The 21085-nt window shown below is 41.9% G+C and overlaps 1 protein-coding gene across 1 annotated transcript; it reads right to left on the reverse strand.

Moving 5' to 3' along the window:
- Nucleotides 1-7010: 7010 nt before the first annotated feature.
- dact2 (dishevelled-binding antagonist of beta-catenin 2) lies at nucleotides 7011-11686 on the reverse strand. The gene is made up of 4 exons (XM_084949397.1): nucleotides 11186-11686; nucleotides 9826-9958; nucleotides 9435-9728; nucleotides 7011-9338 (listed from the first exon to the last, which is right to left on the reverse strand). Exons 1-4 carry the CDS (start codon nucleotides 11456-11458, stop codon nucleotides 7450-7452), a joined length of 2589 nt encoding a protein of 862 aa, XP_084805523.1. The 5' UTR covers nucleotides 11459-11686; the 3' UTR covers nucleotides 7011-7449.
- Nucleotides 11687-21085: the final 9399 nt, after the last annotated feature.

Below are 21085 nucleotides of genomic sequence, written 5' to 3' on the forward strand. Positions count from 1 at the left end.
ACTTTCCCTACTACCACAGTAAAAGGGCTTAAGGCCAGCCCTCCCCCATCAGCTGCTTTTGTGTCATGTTTCAAAGACCCATTCCTCAGTACAACATAAACAAATGACACTCGAGTGCATTCAAACAAACTTTGGCCCTCTGGAGCTTCAAATTATTAGGTTTCACGTTACGTATTTACATAAATGTGTAGCGTAAACTGTCCATCTCTTATTCTTATAACTATACCGGCATTTTATGTTTTTTTTCTTTTACAAATCTATAAATTAAGCTATGAAAGATATTTTGGAATATTTTGTGTTATCTCTGTGTTTCCTGAAGGTGCAGTGAGTTGATACCACTTGGTCTGTTCCCTGCATGACCCCTGACCCCTGTGATGAGAGAAGAGGCCTGTCCAAATCAGCTCTTTGACAAGACCTCAGGGTGTCCTGCAGTTTGTTAGTGGAGCCAGATGAAATTACATTTGTCTGCTCCACAGTTTTCTGTTTGTTTGACTTTTGCCTTGAGACACTGAAAAAAAAAAAAAGGCGAAATAGAGACTAATGCAAAACAAAAGGACAGAAAGGAGGTTCTGAGTTAGGGTGTGTTACGGAAAGAGCCTTATTATTTCCCGCAGTTTCTTAGTGTTGGATCTTTTCCATTGCACCTGCGAGCTGGGACCTGTCTCAGATGAGGGGTGTGCAAGCTAACCACTGTACCTTGGAGACGGAGGCAAACAAATGAAACGGCAAGATACTGACCCCAAGGAAATGTGGCACTTTCCACCATAACAAGCAGTTTCCCCCAGCTGACTCGAATTTAATTGGATGGTCTCGGATGCTTTCAAGAAAATACAGCGTGTGTATTTCATTAGAATTTCTTTATTTGATGGTGCTTTTCCTTTTAAATCAAGTAGCTATTTAAAAAATGTTTGAATTGCTTAAATGAATGAGTAGCACTTGGGATCATAAATCTGTGACAAACAAACAGTTGAGAGCTCCTAAAATTAACAGAATATTGACTTGTTTAAAACAAGCCAGCTGAGCCCATCTTTAACTGGAACACATGGGCTGGAAAGAGACAAATGGGGAGTCCTCGCTCAAAGTCTAAAATATTTTTACAGGTGTTAGGCTCGAGTCCATTACGGTTGGAGCTGTAGAAAGCCACAGCTTTCAAGTGGTCGGCTGCAAACGCTCCCAATGGGTTTATGGCATCTTGTGGAAGGAGAGCAGTCACATGTGAAGGACAGGCAAACAGAGTGGAGGTGATAACTAAAGATAGCTAGAGGTCAAAGATAAAATGCCTGTAGCTTGGTGGGTGAATGAATAAACGCTTTATTTTAATAGAGATATTATTTGCATGCACAGATGTGCCTGAAGTCGGAATATTCGCAGAAAGAACTGATATGTTGGTAGGTGAGAGTCTTGTTAGTAGCCATATGGGAGCAGTAAGGAGGGTGACGGGGCGTGAGGGAGGTACCTGTTGGGTCTCATGTACTCCTGTCACTCTGATCTTATCAGGGGGCCAGACCAAGAGGAGGACCAGCTGTCACTCTCCCCGCTCTTTTGATGTCCTCCTTCAGAGCTCTCACACAACACTTCAGAGGAGTCAAGGCTTGTTTTTTGTTCATGATGAGAATTGGTGGCTTTGTTGGCGAGCCAGTTGACAAACCCAACAGTAGGGGGAAAAATGCAAGATAAAGCAAGATAGTTAGTGCTCTCTGAGGATGTATGAGGCCCGGGTGGTTCAATTTAGTAGTTTAGAGCCTGAGGCTGGACAAAAGAGAAGCAATTCCTTGAGCTGAAACAGGACATCCTGCTCATAAAAACGCCAGGACATCCTCACAGAGACACTGAAACTGATAAAAAAAAAAGGGGAAATGTTACCTAATACTTCACAAATACACTCTCCATTTTCCACAATGAGCTTATGATTTATTTCTTTTTAAATTGCACACTTCAGGTAGAGTCCCACTAAGCTACAAGGGGACTGTGGAGTAATCATTTTCCCTATCCAAGCGTGAAAACACTAGGAACACACTGTTTTTTAATAAAAACACCGACATGCTTGAGCGTTAACTAATAAACTTAAAGCATTACTGGATTAAAAGTCAATTTTCCATATCCGACTGATTTATATAATCAACTGTTTTTAGCTGAGAGCGCATGTTCACACCTTGCTTTCTGGATCCCTTCTTCAATGTTTTTAGCAAAACAAGAGTGGTTTTTAGCCAAGCAGGGAAGGCAATATATATTATATGGATAGTTGGGTGAAAGTAATGAAGTGTTCAGATATTTGTGGTTTCCACAAGATAAACCCAACCACTTAGATTTACAGGAAATGTCCCTGTTGAATTACAGATAGCTTGTAAGTAAGGTCAGTAGTACTGTTATGTGGCAGCATTAAAATCTTGTTTCCGTTTCAATTCCTGAACAGTGATAAAATATCATGATTTGCCCCAGTTCCACGACACCACAGGCCACACAAAATACCATTTTACCACAAGGAAGCAATTTTTGGCCTTGGTGGCTCATTGTGTGCTGTTCTCTGGTAGTCACATAACACGTATGCAGAAATCAAAGTCCAAGCACAGCGTTACTGAGTGAGAGGGACAACAGTTTTATATTACTGATTTGAATTTAAACATGCCCACCAATATAAAAAAAGCTACTGTAGTGAAAATGTTGCTGTTAATATTTCTTTTCTTAGCGACATCAGCATTTTATTATTCAAGGAATTGCACATTTTTGTAAATGACTAAATTTGGAAAATATTTTTCCACTTGCACATCTGTCTGTTTGACATTTATGATTTTTAATTGAAACGCCTCAGCAGCGTGTGGATTTATTTAACCAATCAGATGTTACTTTATTATCTGACATTACTTTGATCTCCATCCAAAACTGTTATTTGTTTACTTTCGTTGATGATCAGATACCTGAGCTTCCACTGAGCTTTGTATTCGCTGTCAAATTAATTATTATTATATTGTCATTAATTTTGTCTGCACATATTTTCTCACAAATGTGTGTCTTTACATGGATTGCTAATGCAATCTGTACTGTAGTCTGCCCAATTATCTGTCTGACATTGTTTTGGTTTTTTTTTTTTCATATTAAAAAAGCTGATGATGTTGGCTTCAAATGCTAGAACCCCACGACTCCCTCACATGCGTGCACAATCTTTGTCTCAGACAATTGCTTAGCAGGAGCGAAAATACTCACAATGCCCTCAGTTACTGAGAGTGTGTGCCCTCCATACACTGCGAACTTTTGAACCAGCTCTTGACCACAGCTTGAAGGGAGTAGAGACAATGGTTAGTAAACATGCTGGAATGAATGAAGGGATTAGGTATTAAATGACAGGATGTGCTTAAAGAGGAACAGGTGGTAGCTGAGAAAGGGCCAGCTAAGCCCTAACATCATGCATCTCCCTGCAGCTTTTTCTCAATTTTCTGCATTTTCATGCTCTGTCTCTATTGCTCTTCATCTTTCACACTTGTCTCTGGTTGCTCATCTCTTCCTGTTCACATCCCCGCTTATCTAAAGTGTTGTCTCTCTGTTCTCTATCTCTATTGTCCACTTCTACACAACCAGCGAAGCCTGCTCCTTAACCCAAGTCTCAGACTATTGACATTCATTAGATTGGACATTCCGGTCCAGCCCCATTCATATGTACAGTAAGCAAAGGGACAAAAGCCTCCCCACATACTACAGAGCCCATCCCCCATGCAATGGACTGCAGTTGAGTTGCTGGTTGAATCAGTGGCTTAACTAAAAGCGAAGAGACTACAGTTAAAAACCCAGACATCTTGTCAACATGATCGCTCACCACAAAATATCTGGTGACATTTCAAAATACAACCACAGTTTTCACTAAGATGTCATGTTGATAAGCTGTATCATTGCATTTTGCACGTTTGCACCATCAAGTAATAATCTGTGTGTTACTGTGCCAACATACATCTTTTTCAGCTGATCTTAAGTTCTCATATGAGCCAAATCTGCAATCATCCTTCAGAAATGAGTCCATGATAATCTGAAATAAAAACGACTAAATGAGCTACAGGCGAAATATGGCCATGACTCGGCTGTGGCTGTTCTCATGAGTCAGTCTGCTTTGGCTCTGTTATCCAACATGTTAAACTAAAGTTAATCCTTCTTGTTTTCTTGCAGGATCCTGGAAAAGCATGAGACCCCCTCCTGGGCTTCCGGGGGGGTTCCACTTTGGGCAGGAGAGGAAAGCTCCTCTCATCGGAGTGGTAATGAGTTTCTGAGCTCACATTTGTCAACATAGTAAATCCACATCTTTATATCTGAAGCCCAGCACCCTCTTTCACATGAGGGAAGCAACACAGCCTCAAATAAATCATGTAAAAAAAAAAAGAACTACATGATGGGAAATATACAAACAAGAAATGAAGAGAATTACACAATAAGCAGCGTGAATTGAAAAAGGAGTATTATATACTGGAGTAACTGTGATGAGGAGATGAAACAGACTGCTTGATGTGGTATTATGCGCTGTGAACATGCAGGCAGATTGGGAAGAGCTGGTGTGGATCGGGTTTTGAGATTACCTCATGCATGTGTAAGAGCAGAATCCCTCCTCCATCTGTGACCCAGTGTGAACCAAGTCAAAATTGAATTACTGTAGTACCTGTCTGTGACACGCCCTTTGTTGTTCTTTTTCTGCTCTCAGTCATGCTTGTTTGTGATATTTACCTTGTTTTGCAGATGTGACATTGTTACAGAATTGCTAACTTCAATCTAAAATAATCTGATTCCCTTTTTTTTTTTTTATCTCTCTTGTTATTTTTGGGACTTTTACAGAGATGGAGCTGTGAATGGACTATTAATCAAATCACATGCATGTTAGCTGAAGAAGTAAGTCGTTCATGCATAATAAGATCACTGTAACTGTAAAAACCAGCTCAGTGGCGTGCGTTCTTGGCACCGTTTAACTGTCCTAGTACTGAAAGTAAATCAGCATTACACATGCACCTATTTATAACTCCCTGAACACTCACAAGCCTGGACTGCATGTGCATGTAAGGAAACCTAATGTGCTATTTAAATTTTTCTACTTACTTAGGTAATGTACCATCATTGCTTTGATGCTATTTCAATCAAGACTTTTTACAAAAGTATGATATTTAAAAACACTAAACGAAACACCTTTGTTAACACCTTTGACTGGCAGGTGTGAGCCAGGAAGATGTCTCATCTTGATTAGATGTGATCATTTGCCCATGTGTTCACACGTATATGGTGTCAGACTCAGAGCAGAGTGGCTGTAATGAGATCCCACACGACATCTGTAGTCCTTCAGTGTGACTTGACCCGTATCCACTGGGAATCCTTCTCCTATGTGTACACAACATAAAATGTCATGGGAAGATCCTGTTTGCAGGTGTTTGCCTGCATACCTGATGCTCAGCGTGCAGCTTTCAGTTCCACCCACCGTGGTTTCATCACCTTGGCAAATTATTTCCCCCAGGTATCCGAGTATAATAACAGTTAAGATCCTGACTGATTCTGCATGAAAACGCAAGATTTTGCGTGGAACAGGCTTGCAGTAGACAGCCAGGCTTGCCCTCTTGCCACGGTCTCAAACAGCGAGTTAAAAGAAAGTTACTGGCTGATATGTCGGACACGGAGGAACACAATAAAGAAAGCCCAGAGACGGCAAGCATAAAACAAGACCCCTGACCTCTTTGTTATGACGAGATGCTCTCTCAGAGATGAGCTGGCCCTACATCTGGAAAGGTCACTGAACACACAAGGTCAGGCCGTCGCGATCCTGCAATACTCAACATCAAAGACAAGTCCAGCTCCTGTCATGCTCTCTCTGAGCTGGGCTGAAAACAACAGCGTTAATCCCACCGACCACTTGCTGACACTCTTACAAAGAGGACAGAGGTCAGCTGGATGTACGAACCCTAATAAGCTGTTTTGATTGTTGCAACTTTGTGAACTTAAAGTGCTGACTTAGATCAGCATGCACCCCCTCCCCCTTTTCCCCTTTGTGTCTAAAACGAATAGAAGAAATGTGCTTCTGCTCTTTATTGAGCATTTCTATTTAAAAGAAAATGCATTTTTTAAACCTCTGAAGGTAAAGTGAACATTTCTAGTTAAAAGAGAGCGAGACTCATGCTGAATAAATGATTCATGAGCCAAAAATAACGGCCTTCGTAATGACTGGATTTGCAGGGACCACATCAAAGCAAAATTTGATCAAATGCTGAAAATGTTTGTCAGGCCTGTAAGCTTCTTAGTTGTGAACTTTGAGGTCACTGTGGCCTCCTGATGGGAGAAAACATTATCAAATATGACCAAAGTAGAGAGGACTGATTTTTGGAAGTGCTGGCTACCTTCATTCATGCCCTTTCACTCACCCCATCTCTGAAAGAATTTTAATGGAAAGATACCGAGGCAGGCTTTTTAGAAACGAGATTATTGGGCAACTTCGTGCAGCTGCCCTCTGCCTAAGCTTCTCATGACAGCTCAGAAATGAGGAGGCTCTTATCATCTGTCATTACTTCTAAATCCCATGTGCCCCTTGCTATACACACCGACTGATTTAAAAACTGCACGTCTCTCCACAGAAACCCGAACCTCTGCAGCGACCGTCATCTAGGTGTCTGTTTGCGAAACTCTAGGAGTGGGAGTGTGTGTTTTAGTTCGTCATTGCGAGTATTTACTTACATTCAAACGAATGGGGCTGATAGGTTTAACCCTGTAATTAAACACGACCGGCTGGTTTGATTGTTGAAGCTGCGACTTAATAAACCAACAGCTGGGCAGAATCAGGAAAGCAGATAAGGAGCTATCTATGCTAAACTGGGCAGCCACAGTGGGATGTTTGTGAGGATTAAGTAGAGACTTTTCCAACATGACTGATAACAAAGAGAGAGCAGAAGAAGAAGGAAGTTACCAGATAAGACACTGGCGACAGTTTTGCTCACTGGTTCATTTGAGAAATGTCTACAGTATCTAGCTGTCTGAATATATGAGGAAAAAAGGACACAGTGTACATTAAATATCAGTTTATTCAAATAAGATGATTAACTATAAGCAATCAGCCAAGTGAAAGTAAAATGGTAACTAAACAAGATTTATTTCTCATGTACAGACAGTTATAAGACAGAGAAATGAAATTGTTCAATGCAGCTGCAAGCTATGAGAAAATTCCATTATAGCAATATGTATTTTAAAATAATTAAGTGTAAGGGTTGCATTTTTATACATGCAGTACATACAGTGATTTTTTTACACTTTCAGATTCATTCATACATTGTTGTTTTTTTCTGTGTTTTTTGTCATAGTAATTACACACTCAGTGCACAAATGCGATCCAACTTGAATTAGGGGTTTTCTTACAATAGACTGCATTAGATCTTAACAGTTCTGGGAGGCTAAAGCTCTCTGTGTTTTCCCCAGGAATTCTCATTGTGCCTGGAGGAAACTCTTCTACACCAGGGTCATGACCTTTAAGGAGGCTGGCTGGAACCGACGAATCTTCTTCTTCAGGGCTCTGGAAGCTTTGATGCGGCAGGCTGCGGGCTCGGGGCGGGGTGGGAGCTGCTTGAGGGGCCTTCCAGCTGCGGTGGGTCCCAGCGCAGCCTCAGCCCACACCATGCTTCCCTCCTCATCGTGGCTTTCTGCCTGCTCTCCCTCATACAGGGACAGGCTGCTGTCGGAGTCTGAGAAGGATTGGAAGCTTTGGCTGGACTCGCTATCTCCGAAGCGGTTGGTGGTGTTATCGCTCATCTCTCCCTCGCTGCTTTCAGCGATGGTGGAGTGAAACAGTGAGGCGCATTCAGCTGAATACTCAGACTCACACCTTGGAGGGTAGTGACTGGTAACGTGAAAGGGTGCTGGAGGGTATTTGGCATTAAGACTGTGGAGAAAAGAGCTAGAAGACACGGAGGACTGGAAGGGGAGTGCAGGTCGTATCCACTGGCCTGGCTTGGCACTCATACTCCGGACCATCTGCATGCTCCCTGGTGCCAGAGCGTGGGGCTCTTTTGACCTCAGACGCTGACCACACGAGGCCAGGAACATGTCCGCATCAGAAGGCCATTTGGCAGTCATCTGCCTCCTCTTCCTCTGCTCTACAGGCTGCTCATACTCCAGAGACTGCAGTCTGGGGCTTTTGCTGGACTTTGTAACCACATGGCTGGGATGCGACTTTGGGTGGGTCTTGTGGGCAGACATGAGTCCAGGACTGTAGAGGCTGGAGTCTGAGCCTGAACCCTGTCTGTATCCCTCTGTTTGACAGGTGGGATTTTTCTGGGTCGCTTTCCCCTTTCCCGATCTTCTGTGGTCTCCCTTTCTTCCAGTGCTCATCTCTCTGGTTCTCTCACAGAAGGAGTCAAAGTTTTGGTGCCTCGCAGCTCGAGGCTTCTCGTTGGTTTTCCTTTTCAGTTTCAAAGCCTTGCTTTTACGATCTGCCTGCCTAACTTTGACCTTCTGAGATCCCGCAGGGACAAATTTGGCATGGACAAACTCAGGTGAAGCCGTGTGACTGCTATGAACCTCAAAGCCTTGACTTTCCTCTGCACTAGAGCTATGGGTCATCACTGGTCTTTGCCTGTGATCCTTCCTATCTTGCGGCCTTGGCTCTGGATTTTCTCCACATCGTTTGTCAGAAAGGCTCTTTGCTACACTGCCATACCTTTCTTGTGGTTTATCATTTCTATTCAGCGATGAATAGGTGACCTCATCAGAGCTGTACTCCTTTATGGCAGCAGGATAGGAGTACTGCTGTGGCACCTGTGGACCTCTCACCGACTGTTTATGGTCTGCAATATTGACTAGCTCTTGGCTGGAGTATGCCATGCAGTGTCTCTTCTCGGTGAAGTCTAATGGAATGATGTTTGTCATCTTAGTTGGAGGAGGCTGCAGCATAAGCACCTCTTTCTGAGCCACTTCAGAAAAAACACTTTTATCTTCAATGAGTTTCCTGCAATAGTCACTGTGTTTCTCCAGAGTTCGACTTCCTGCATCACTCTGGATTTTGCTCAGACTGCGCTGGAGAAGGTTGTCAATGTAATGTGTCAGTGTCTTTGTCTCATAGGGCTTTTCTAGGGTGTTGTAATTGTTTCCTGGGGGTCCTTGACCCTCTAGTAGTCCATACATGCTTGCTTCACCCCCATTGGAAAAGATGGGACTCTGGAGAGCCACCGCGTGCAGGGGGCTGGGATAGTGGTACTTTTCAGTCCCAATGCGGGACTCCAGATTGCGCTGAAACTTTGGATCCCCTGTGGAGGTCTTAAGATTTGGACACATTGGGGGTTTCTTTGCATCCGCAGACTTGTAGTAGCCTGGAACTTGAGCCAGCATTCTGTCAAGATCACCTGATGGAAACAAAAACAGACATTAACTTTCCACAGCTCAGGCTCCTTTTACAAGAAGAAAGACTGTCTTAATAAAAAATTAAGAGATGTCGTTACCAGTTGACACAGGTCTTGGCCGCGCCTGTTCGGAGCCTGTAGCGCTTGCTCGGATCCTGCTGCTGCCCAGATGAAGGCCTGAACCCCGCGGAGGGTTAGGCTGGGTAGTGCTCTCATCAGCAGAACGTCGGCGGCATACATCAACTTGTGGTGGTGGAGGGCTAACGTGACAATTAGAAGGGCTCATGGGAGCGAGGAGAAGGCTTGTTTGTGAAGATGACAGGCTCTCGCTGTACACTGAATTGCACGAGTTTGACAGGGAGCAAGAGCCGCCATCACTGAGCTCATAGAAACCTTGAAAGAAAAGGAACAATTCAATGAGGATCTTCTCAGTATTTAAGAGTATGTGTAGTAGGTTGGGTGTATGCTTTAATATAGTATGCCACCACACCTGAACTTGGCCTGCTGTCACTCTCCAGCTGCTCTGTGGAGGCCTTGCTCACATCCAGCTTCAGCTCACTGATCTGCTGGTCCAGCTGCTGCAAGTGAGTCTTCAGGCCCACATCCTGCTTTCGAAGACGAGACTGAAAAACAGGCAACACATACAAAAGTGTGAGTGGTACACCCTAGAACAAAGACCGTCTCTAAAAAGATTTCCTTAGAAAGGTAGAAGATTTCTAAGCTACACAGTAAAGCTTCCCATGCAAACAAGGATTTCTTTGTGCCAGTCTCTGAACAGGAAAATTGGTCTTAAAAGTCAAAGTCTATGTCAGTAATGCTGTAATTCCATTAGGATTAGGTCTGTTGTTTAGATAAAAGAAGCTCTAATGTAGAACCATCAGAAAAACAAAAGCGACTCAGCTGTGGCTGATGATTAACCCCAGCAGGACATGGGGGAGCATGGAAGAAGCAGTGGTGGGTAACTCATTTCTCCCCCACAGCGAGGGGCTGGCCATTGTGTAAACTACTACAGGAGGAAAGCTTGGGGGTTGGGGCGAAGCACTGCTTACTTTGCAGCTTGAGTGGGGTATTTACTGTTACAGTGGTTCTTAAAGTGAAATCTCTGGAGTCAGTGCCTGCAAACACACTGTTTTATGAATGCTACATTCTCTTGGAAGATCACGTTAGATCATCTGGTTTCTATTTAAACTGAGACCATTCTTGGAAAACTCCCAGTGGTTATCAGCATGATTGCAAAACGCAATTTAAACCTTATGCTGTCTGATGCATTTGACCAGTGCTGCATGTCAAGTATAGCACCCTAATCCCTTGCACTTCCTTTAAAATGCTTATAACAGCAGCCTGCATGGAAAAAGCTTGTCATGGAAAACTCCACAGAGCTCTCTGTCTCCACAACTCCTCTGATGAACAAGACTCCCTTGATCCACAGCAAAAGTTCCATTTTTTTTTTAATTTCCCAGCATTAGTGGTTAATGATTGAGGTTTGACCCCCTGCGGTCCTCGTGCACCAAGTGCGCGCGCACACACAGCTAAAAAGTCCTCGGGTCCTGCAGTGAACCTTGATTTATGACACCCATCCTACTTCCTACCCCCAGCTGAGGACATAAAAGTGTGTCTGGTAATAATTGATTGCACATGAGCATCAGCTGACGGAAACCCCTTCTATACAAATAAACTGTTTATTAAAAATAAATAATAAATAAATAAATGTGAGCACAGTGAAGCTCTCTAATATTTAATGAAAACTGCAATAAAATATCATGACAGCATCAAGCTGTGCATAAGCATAGTATCACAAGAGATTCTGTTGTTTTTATTCTTTATAGATTTTTAATGAAATGATATCTTACCAGCTGTTGCTTCAGGGCTGTCAGGGTCGCCTCCAGTCGCTGCTCCTCGGCCCCCATGAGCCGCGCACCTTCTGAGTCTGCGTTGACCGAAGTGACCGGTTCTTCTTGGTCGACTCTCAGCGCCCAGTTCACCATATCGCTCTGTCTGTCCCGGAGAAGCTGCAGCTCGTGCAGCCCTGCCAGAGCAGCCTGCAGCCTCTCTCCGACCCTGCTGCGGTCCACTACGGCTGCTGCGCTCAACATCCCCGTACAAGAGCCCTTCCTGCTCAGCATGCTGAATGATCAGCGCCGCCCGGGAACATCCAGAAACACAATGCCGTTAAGGATAACCGCTTCCCTTCTCCCCCGGCTCTTGTTGTGCTGTTTGGATTTTAAACTACCTGTTAGAATAAATTTTGAGTAGAGAATAGAGACTAAGCTCCTCCCACAGACCAAACGGTCCTCCTCCTTATTGGCTGGCACGTCGGTCCCAATAAACATCTGGTTCCAATCCTCCCCATTCAAGTCCTCGCTGACTGAAGCTGCCCAGGCATGCGCAAAGTCCATCTGCGTAATACCACAAGATACCGCAGACACTTTATTATGCGATTTCCATCATTCTTTTGTTGCTATTAATCTCTCCAGTAGCGGAGCAAAACAAAGATCCGGAATCATCTTTGTGGACATCTGCCAGTGTTTTCAGGGAAAGTAGACATGTGAATAAAAACGACAAGTATTTCCGTAGTCACGAGACAACGCATTTAATCCCATCAGAGGCGTGAAATTCAACAAATTTGAGGCAGAAAGTTCATCTTTAAATTGGTGTGATCTCGATGGCGCTTTTAAAAAAAGTCTTCTTCAATATAATCTTCATCGGGTTAAAACTCACACAAATCATAGTTGTTCATTTTTGTTTTTATTGTTATTATTTTGGAAATGGATTAAAGATTAAATAAATGCAATAAAAGAGACTGGCCGGTTGATATAGACCAATGACAGATAAACAGCTCCATCGTGTGGTTGAATAGAAAGATACAGTTTATGACACTGGCTATTTTTTTTAAACTCATCATCTTTATAATGAGTTAAAAACAGCTGCTTTAAGCTAAGAAAATGACTAATAAACTCAATTTAGGCTTTTAGAAATTAAACTGCATTTTATTAAGGGATTATAACGACACAGCATTTAAGAATGACAAGCAATGCCTCACCTACCTCGTGTCACTAAGTGTTAAGAGCCAGCTTAGCAGCACAAAGTGGGAAGGTGGTGATGACTGTGGATAAACTATGAGAAAGTGTATACAGAACTGAAAAGAAAGACAATGATTTTTGATGAGACAGTACTGATATTGTAGGGTCTAACAATATAAAGCAACTTGGGGCAACTCTTGTTGTCAGTTCATGTTGTAGAAATAAAGTTTATTTGATATGATATGAATCACGTGGAATGCCCACCAATTAGATACAGTGTAGTTTATACATATTTTTAATGGGTGAAAAAAAAGCCAAAGTTAATAGAGTCAACGATTGGAACAAATCTACACACCCGAAACATTGGAAAGCACAACTTCAAATAAAACCTTTCTATGAAGATAAATTCCACAGTATCTACTTTTGAGTAAAAAATGAAAATGTTGTGCCTTATCTGATGAATTTACATTTACAGTCACAGTAAAAAGGAAGAAAACTCAAGCTTTCATGTATCAGGACATAATAAAAATTATCTCTTTCTAACCAGGTTTTAAATTAAGCAATTACAACCTCACATGAACAACAACACATGCCAAGTTACACTGTCATTTTTTATTTAACAAAAAGACTCAAAATACAGAAAGAGTGTGTGTGGAAAAACTGCATACGCCCCATGATTCATGACCTTGTAGAACAAACTTTGACAAAAAATTGAAGTACCTGTTTTCTGTGTGGCTTTATCAGTGTCTCACATTGTTGTGGAGGAATTTTGACCCACTCTTCTTTACAAAATTGCTGAGGTCAGTGAGGTTTGAGGACATTTGTATATACACAGCTCTCTTAAGGTCCCGCCCCAGAATTTGACTCAGATTGAGGTCTGGGATTGTTGTAGATTTGCTGCTGTGCTTGGGATCAGTGTTGTGGTGCATGGCCCAGTGTTAACCACGCTTTAGCTGTCAGGCAGATGGCCTCACATTTGACTCTAATATACTTTGGTATACAGCAGAGTTCATGGTCAACTCGATGACTGAATGTTTTCCAGTTGTGAATAATCTTCCTCACTGCAGAATCATGGAATTGGCATTTTTTTGAAAATGGCTTTATAATCACTTCCCAGTCAGGTTGGTAGCAACTATTACTTCTTTAAGATCATTACTGATGTCTTTTCCTCCATGGCACTTTCTTACCCTTTTAAGTGACGCTCTAAGGATGCTGTAAGGATGTATTTACAACGTTGAATTCTCTCAATTTTTTGTGTGTTTGTCACACTTAAATATTTCAGATCATTAAACAACATAAATTAATTGTGGCGTATCGCATCTTTGGAAAGCTGATTTCAATTTCTCCAGCCACACGCAGGCCTGGTTACTGCCACACCTGTTCTCGATCAAGAAACTTGAATTGGACCTGCCTTAAAAGGCAGACATCATGCTGCAATCGGAGGAAATTCAGAAACAAATGAGAAACAAAGTAATTGAGATCGCTCAGTCTGGAAAAGGTTATAAATCCATTTCTGCAGCAAAACACGGTGAGAGCCGTTATCCACAAACAGCAAAAACATGGAACAGTGGTGAACTTTCCCGGGAGTGGCCGGCTGACCAAAATTACCCCCTAAGACTGCAGTGATGACTCATCCAAGGGGTCACAAAAGACCCCAGAACAAAATCCAAAGAACTACAGGCCTCACTTGCCTCAGTTAAGAAGAAAGAAAGAGCCATAAGAAAGAGACTGGGCAAAAATGGCCTGAATGTCAGAGTGCCAAGACGAAGACCACTGCTGAGCAAAAAGGAACATAAAGGCTCTACTTAGTTTTGCCAGAAAACATCTTGATGATCCCCAAGACCTTTAGGAAAATACTCTGTGGACTGACGAGACAAAAGTTGTACTTTTTGGAAAGTGTAGAAGTAAAAGTAACAGCATTCCAGAAAAGAAACATGATACGAACAGTAAAATATAGTGGTGGTAGTGTGATAGTCTGGGGCTGTTGTGCTGCCTCAGAACCTGGAAGACTTGCTGCTGGTAAAGGAAACCATGAATCTGTAAAGTGTCCTGAAGGAGAATGTCTGGCCATCTGTTCATGACCTCAAGCTGAAGCGCACTTGAGTTCTGCAGTAGGACAACGATCCAGAACACACCATCAAGTCCACCAATGAATAGATTAAGAAAAACAAAATGAAGACTTTGGAGTCTTGACCTAAATCCGATTGAGATGCTGTGGCACAAGCTTTAAAAAGGTTCTTCATGCTCGAAAGCATATTTATCTTATTTAAAATTAGGTGAATATTGCTCAAGACCAGATTATTATGATTGTGTCCTGATATCTAAATTTGAAAGGGGGTATGCTTTCTTGTTACCGTGACTGTATCTATTATTGTGCAGAGTCCTGAGCTGGATAAATTAAAGGTGCAATCTAAAAAATTAAACAATGTTCTCCTAACAAAATATGCCTCAGTATGAAAGCAAATTAAAATAAGGGACGTTAATTAAATCTTGGCCTTTGTTCTTTCATATAGCCATTAATTATATGTTATACTGTATAAAGATTCCAGTCTTGCTCTTTTATGGAATGAAAATCTAAATGTAACAAATGTTAGTGGCCTCAGTATGACTCTCAGGACAAACTTCCGAGTTCTTTCCAACTCAGCTGCTGTTTCAATAACTAAGAAAAACAACCTACTTGATTTTTGCCAGAAATCGGATAAGAAATAAATGACAGAAAATGACTGAGCCACCGCTTCATGCTACGGGGGGCAGCATGCGACTGTTCATTTACAATTAGATAAATAATATACATTTATTTATTTAACAAAAACTACACCAAAATGAAGATACATTGTGTGGAAAAAATAAGTACATCGTCACTACTTTTATAGGGATAACAGAATAAGTAGCATCTATTTGCTGCTAGTCAAATGAGCAGTGCTTGATTGACTGATCATCATTAAGCGTGAGCAAAATTTTGGCAGTTTGCTGATCTGGAGCATTCAGGTGTGCATTAACTCAATGCCACAATAAGAAAAGATAGAGGGCCAATAATTAAATGAAATAGGAATAAATTAAATATATAAACATCCATCCATCCATCCTTTTTCTTTCGCTTATCTGGGGCCTGATCGTGGGGAAACCAAAGTGTTCCCAGGCCAGCCGAGAGATATAATCTCTCCACGTGTCCTGGGTCTGCCTCCGGGCCTCCTCCTGGTGGGACATACCTGGAACACCTCACCCAGGAGGCGCCCAGGAGGCATCCTTGTCAGATGCCCAAATGACCTCAACTAGCTCCTTTCGATGTGGAGGAACAGCGGCTCTACTCTGAGCCCCTCCTGGATGGCCGAACTCCTCACCCTTCGGAGAAAACTCATTTCCACTGCTTGTATGGGCGATCTTTTTTCTTTCGGTCAGTACCCAAAGCTCCTGAGGGTAGGGATGTAGCTCGACTGGTAAATTGAGAGCTTCGCTTTTACACCATCAATTGCTACCTTATCGTGGTGGAGGGGTTTGTGTGTTCCAGGGATCCCAGGGGCTTTGTTGTTGGGGGCTTTTTGTCCTCTGGTAGGGTCTCCCGTGGTAAATTGGCCACAGTTCACACTGCCTGGGATAGCAGGGCGCTGTCCTGGAGCCAGGCCCGGGGAGGGTGCCCAAGGGTGAGCGTCTGGTGGCCGGGCCTCAGTCCATGGTGCCCGGTCGGGCATAGCCCAAAAAAAGGGACATGTGCTCACCCTCCTGTTGCCCACCACCTGCACACATTGTATGCTTTGCGGTGGAAGGGGGCAGAGACCCTTGCGGGTAAATCCCCAGCTACCAACATGGAATATATAAGCAATTATTTCCAACATTAGTTAATTAGTTTCCAATTGTAATTCATTAATGATATATTTAAATAATTATTTAATGACAAATTTATTTAATTCATTTTGGCATTTGTGGCCCTTCAATGAAATATCAAGAATGATTTAAAACAAGCAATTCTTGTAGTCCATCAGTTTGGGCAGAGTTAAAAGAAGGTGTAATGTGTTTTTACTATGACTGGACATTGCTGCTGTACACACTGAATCACAGGTGGAAAATCAGGCTGCCCGAATTGAAAATAAATGTTTGTATGTGCAAATAAAACAAGCCTCAGAATGAAAGCAAAATAAGGCTAATGAGGCTAATGAGTTCTTTGCCTTATATAGTGTACAAAGGTTGCAGCCTTGTTCTATCATGGAAATGTTAGTATACTCCTAACAGTATGACTCACAGAACATTTGAGAAAAAAAAAACGAGTAAATGAATTAATTAGTTAAATATATACACAGTTAATCAAATATCAATTTATTTCATTTTAACATTAAATAAACTATTTATTTATCTGTTCATTTCAATTTTTAATTCATTAATGACACATTATTCAACTCTAACTCCACCCATACTTACACATACCCACATGCATGCTACATGGGATTAAGAAAGCTTGACTAACAACAACATGGCTTAAAAAAAATGAAGACACCAGACACTAGAGGGTGGTGTTACACAACTTCTCAATTTATGTGAGACTCCTTTTTCCACTTTGCTATATTGTTGGTGCATACACTTTTATGGACGTGGCATTATCGCTCTCACCTGGAATTCTGATCCTGGATGGAAAAATAAAGCCATGTCACTCCTTCACTATGTAGCGGATCGTGAAACATGAAGATTATTTTTAAGATACAAAGCTAAAATCATTTGTTTACCAACCTCTGATTGCACAAACACATCCGCATCACTTTGATAGAACACTTTGGCAGGACCCCCATCAAGATGCTCACATTATAGCAAACATATACAGTGCATTGTGAAGCCCACTCCTTACAGGGATAGCGTCATGTCCTTGTGATGGTGCTGGAATAAAACACTGCTTTGTGATGCCTGGATGTAGCTGTGCCCTCATCGCCTTCAAAGCACTTCCTTCAATGTGACATCACTTGGGGTACTGCTCCAAAAAGGTCCCCCTTTAGCAGGCAAGTACGTACCTAGTTTCTTATCCTCTTCCACTTGGACTTCCAAAAGCACATTTAACTACTTTGCCAGGCCAAGTCCAAAAATATCTATCTTTGTGTGCCTTTTTTTTGCGTGCTGCATTTATCAGCATATTTTCCATCCTCCCACTTTTTCCACACACTTAAGGTATGATAAAACAGACAAAAGCACATGGGTGCGGATCCCTTTTATGGTATCCGTGACGCTTCTTGAAAACAGCCAAGACAGGACGAGTGTTTTCTACATGCTCAGGTAGATTTCAGAAACAAAGCAGCAGACGATGATGCCACAAACAGGATGCGCGTGATGGAAGGGGTAAACATTAGGTGCTGTCATATGTGGGAGGTTGAGAGGAGGAGGACAGGAGTGGATCCATTGTGAGCTCTGTGTACATGGAAAAAAAAAGCTTTTTACATGTAGGCATTTTGACCTTTTAACTTCAAAAGATGAAAATCTGATATCATAGACAAGACACAGGCTTAAAAAAGAAGCAGAATTCCTCTGAAGGGAGTTGTTGATTTTAAGTTATTTCCTGGCCTTGTTGTATTGTCACATCTTTCTGTGTACTGTTGATCTTGTCAGGGGATTCCCATGCAGGCTCACTAATTGAAAATCCAGGTAACAAAGCCAAAGATGGGGACTTTCAGAGATCAAAGTGGCCCCTTGTATCTGACAACAGAGCCTCCCTTGCTTTGCCACCTCTGGCCACCACAACACGAGTATCACTCGCTGCACTGAATGAATGAGTCTTGTAGAACCTCGCATGGCGAAACCTGCTTTTTTGATGTTAACACGCGGCTGCTCACCAGCCTCCTTCCTTCACTAGAGTTACTTAGAGAGATTATGGCATTAGATTTTATGTCCAAAGTGAGTTTTACTGGGAAAGTTAATGCATCTGTCCTTCATCTGCAGCTTCTTGCACATATATGTGCTCTTAAAAGAAAGGCTGGCGGTAGAATCGCTCTCTGCTGCGGTTTTGTATGTTATGAAACTGTTGGCTTACTTTTAATGCCTCAAGTGATTTTTAATCTAAAGAGATCCAACTCGATCTCGCCCATGAGACATGTCAGGAATTTCAGCGGGCTTCCTGGGAATTCATTGCTCTCAAAGTTCCAAAACAGAAAGCAGAACTGACATTTGTTGATCCAATTTATGTTACTGACCACACTCAGAACAGTTCCCAGGAATTTTTGTTTTTTACAAGGTATTTGAGATATGTTCTGCTTGTGTCTACAGTTACTGACTAAGAGCAAAGATCAGACAGTCACTACGCAATCCACCATGTAAGTTTCCAATTCATTGCCAGCGGAGCAGATCCAAGATTTTGTCTCTTGATGAAATCCCAGATTAGAGGTTTGTGTGTGTGTGTGTGGGTTTTTAGCCACGAGTTGTCCACGATAAAGCATATTGAATGGCCTGTCTAATATTGTTAGAATTCTCCTTTGGGTTAGTTTCATTACTCAATTGGGACATTTATTTAAATAATGAAGAGAGATATTCATTAAAGCAGGCATAACACGGGTTCCCTCAGGTAGAGCATTTAAATCCTGAAAAGCTTATATGAGGTTTGTATAGATGTCATAGTTTAAGAAGACCCGGAGGATAATTTAATTTTGAAAGGTACAAAATAAATTTTGGGGGCGCATGGGCGTATCTCCAGTGTTGGACCGGACTGATGGTATCTCTCTCTATCATCTTGTCTTGTGTGCTGAACTAACTCTTTAGACTTTCATTTGATTTGCCCTCTGAGTGCAGAAACCCCGCACAAGAGAGAGACCTTTATACTGCAGGCTCGCAAAATTATCTCCTCATCAAATTTTATTTGGGTTGAGCAAATTTTTGTTTATTCAGCAAGTGAAGGAGACTGGCTTCCACGCTGTACTCCTGCAAATCATAAAGACATCAGTCTAAATTAACTGATTTAGTATTGCCTTACCTTTTGAATGCAGTGTGCTGCTTTCAGCCAAGTTCCACTGGATGGTCTATACCTCTTGTGTGACAAGCTGGGAAAGCTGTTTGGAAAGTCCCCCCCCACACACACACTTATGTATCCTCAGTGGGATTGGTCAAGGGGCACAGTGTGCTGTGCACAATCGGCACAAATGTGGAGTTAAAAAAAAAAATCATATTTATATGTTTACACCTGCTTCACTCTCACCCTCATATATTTTATAGAGATTTGAGATAACTTATGTGTACCTATGTGTACAGTATGCATGTCTGTTTGGGCTTCAGAAGGAGAAAAACAGAATTAAGACGTTAGTCTGAAAGACATCATTTACCAGGGGAATGGTTACATTTCACGCATGAATGTAAAACTGTCAAAGTCCATACAAGGGACACTTATCATGGAGAGTCTCAAATGGCCTGTATCTTTTCATAGGCATGGAGACATTCATCTGAGCAGTGGAAGGCTTGGACATCGTACTTAGCTAACCCTGTCTGCAGTGCCCTGGAGACCCATGCTACTCCACAGACTGCAGCATAGGGAATAAACTGAATTCCACATGTGCTAATAAAAAGGATAATTTTATTATTGCTAATTAGATTTAAATTAGATTAAATAGTTTTACACAGACCACACAATGTCACAGTCCACATATTTCCTTGCTGTCATCTCTTTGCTTTGTTTCTAGCCAAACAACAGCAGAGACCAGACACTTTAATTTTCTGCTTTTTTCCAATTGCTGCAGCTGAAAAGATTGTTATTCCCATAAACTGTATATAAAAGAGAGATTTGGTCCCAGGGTCTGTGCTGTGAGCATAGAAGTGACCTAAACTTCCAATTTTTCCAAAGGCCTGCAGGGGGTGACTCCTCTGGCTGTGAAAAAAGAAAGACGGTACAGGAGTCCATGGGGAAAAACAATGTCTCAGTAAAGAGTTTATGGTCTCAATTACCTTCAAGTCTTATTTCATAGAGCATGGTGTTCTTTTTGTAAATTATGATCCCATTTACAGTAAAACAGAAGATAAAGCAGGGTATTACTTAGGGCATGACAACCTTGTGATTAACAAGTTGCTACTCAGTGTGTAATGTTCCTTGTTTTCTCAATCAGATTCCTCGCTCGCATCTACATATGAATTAAAAAAAGAAAGAAAGAACAAAGAAGATTAAATAAAAATACTTAAAAAAAGGTTTTACAACAGGAGTCTACAAACCAATAGGCGATGACACAGCGGCATGTTTTTATATACAGTGTAGTAGGGGTGCTACTTCTGGACAGAGTTGAGCAATAGCCTTAGGATTTGCAACGAGGTGGAGACTGAAGGTCACTGACATTTCTTCTTTTTAAGATAATTGAACAGTAGTGGTTGAAACAACAGCTCACTTCTCTGGTCCAACTCCTGCCCAGATTGAAATGAGCTGACAACAATGGAACAGTTTGCAATTGAAATTCGAACAGATATTAATGCAGTGAGCACTCTGTATGTGACTCTTGTTTGTAGCTACAAGTCTACTGCAGAAGACCATTTGATTTTAGCCATTAACTGATCTATCGGTATCAACATTCATAGTTGCCAATAAATGAAATGGAAAAAAATTGAAGAAGAGATGGGAGAAACACCATTCAGCCATGTTATGAGTGCTGATGCTGTCCACTAGAGGGCACTCTGCAAGTTTGTCAGCAGTACGCAACAAACACCTAATTTTATCTGGTGTTTAAGTCTGACGTCATTAGCCATGTCTGGGCCCAAACTCCGCTGCAGGTCCCAAAGTTAAATGATCAC

This window comes from Perissodus microlepis, chromosome 13 (assembly GCF_051167445.1).
Source record: "Perissodus microlepis isolate ML-2025 ecotype Zambia chromosome 13, ASM5116744v1, whole genome shotgun sequence".
In the NCBI taxonomy this organism is placed as follows: Eukaryota; Metazoa; Chordata; class Actinopteri; order Cichliformes; family Cichlidae; genus Perissodus; species Perissodus microlepis.

What these genes read in the sequence shown, in the direction of transcription:
- dact2 (XM_084949397.1), bottom strand. Translation starts at nt 11,458, where the DNA reads ATGCTGAGCAGGAAGGGCTCTTGTACGGGGATGTTGAGCGCAGCAGCC. An exon ending in CAGCCCTGAAGCAACAGCTG is followed by an intron (nt 9,959 to 11,185) that starts GTAAGATATCAT and finishes CCTGTTTTTCAG; the next exon opens with TCTCGTCTTCGAAAGCAGGA. An exon ending in TGACAGCAGGCCAAGTTCAG is followed by an intron (nt 9,729 to 9,825) that starts GTGTGGTGGCAT and finishes TTTTCTTTCAAG; the next exon opens with GTTTCTATGAGCTCAGTGAT.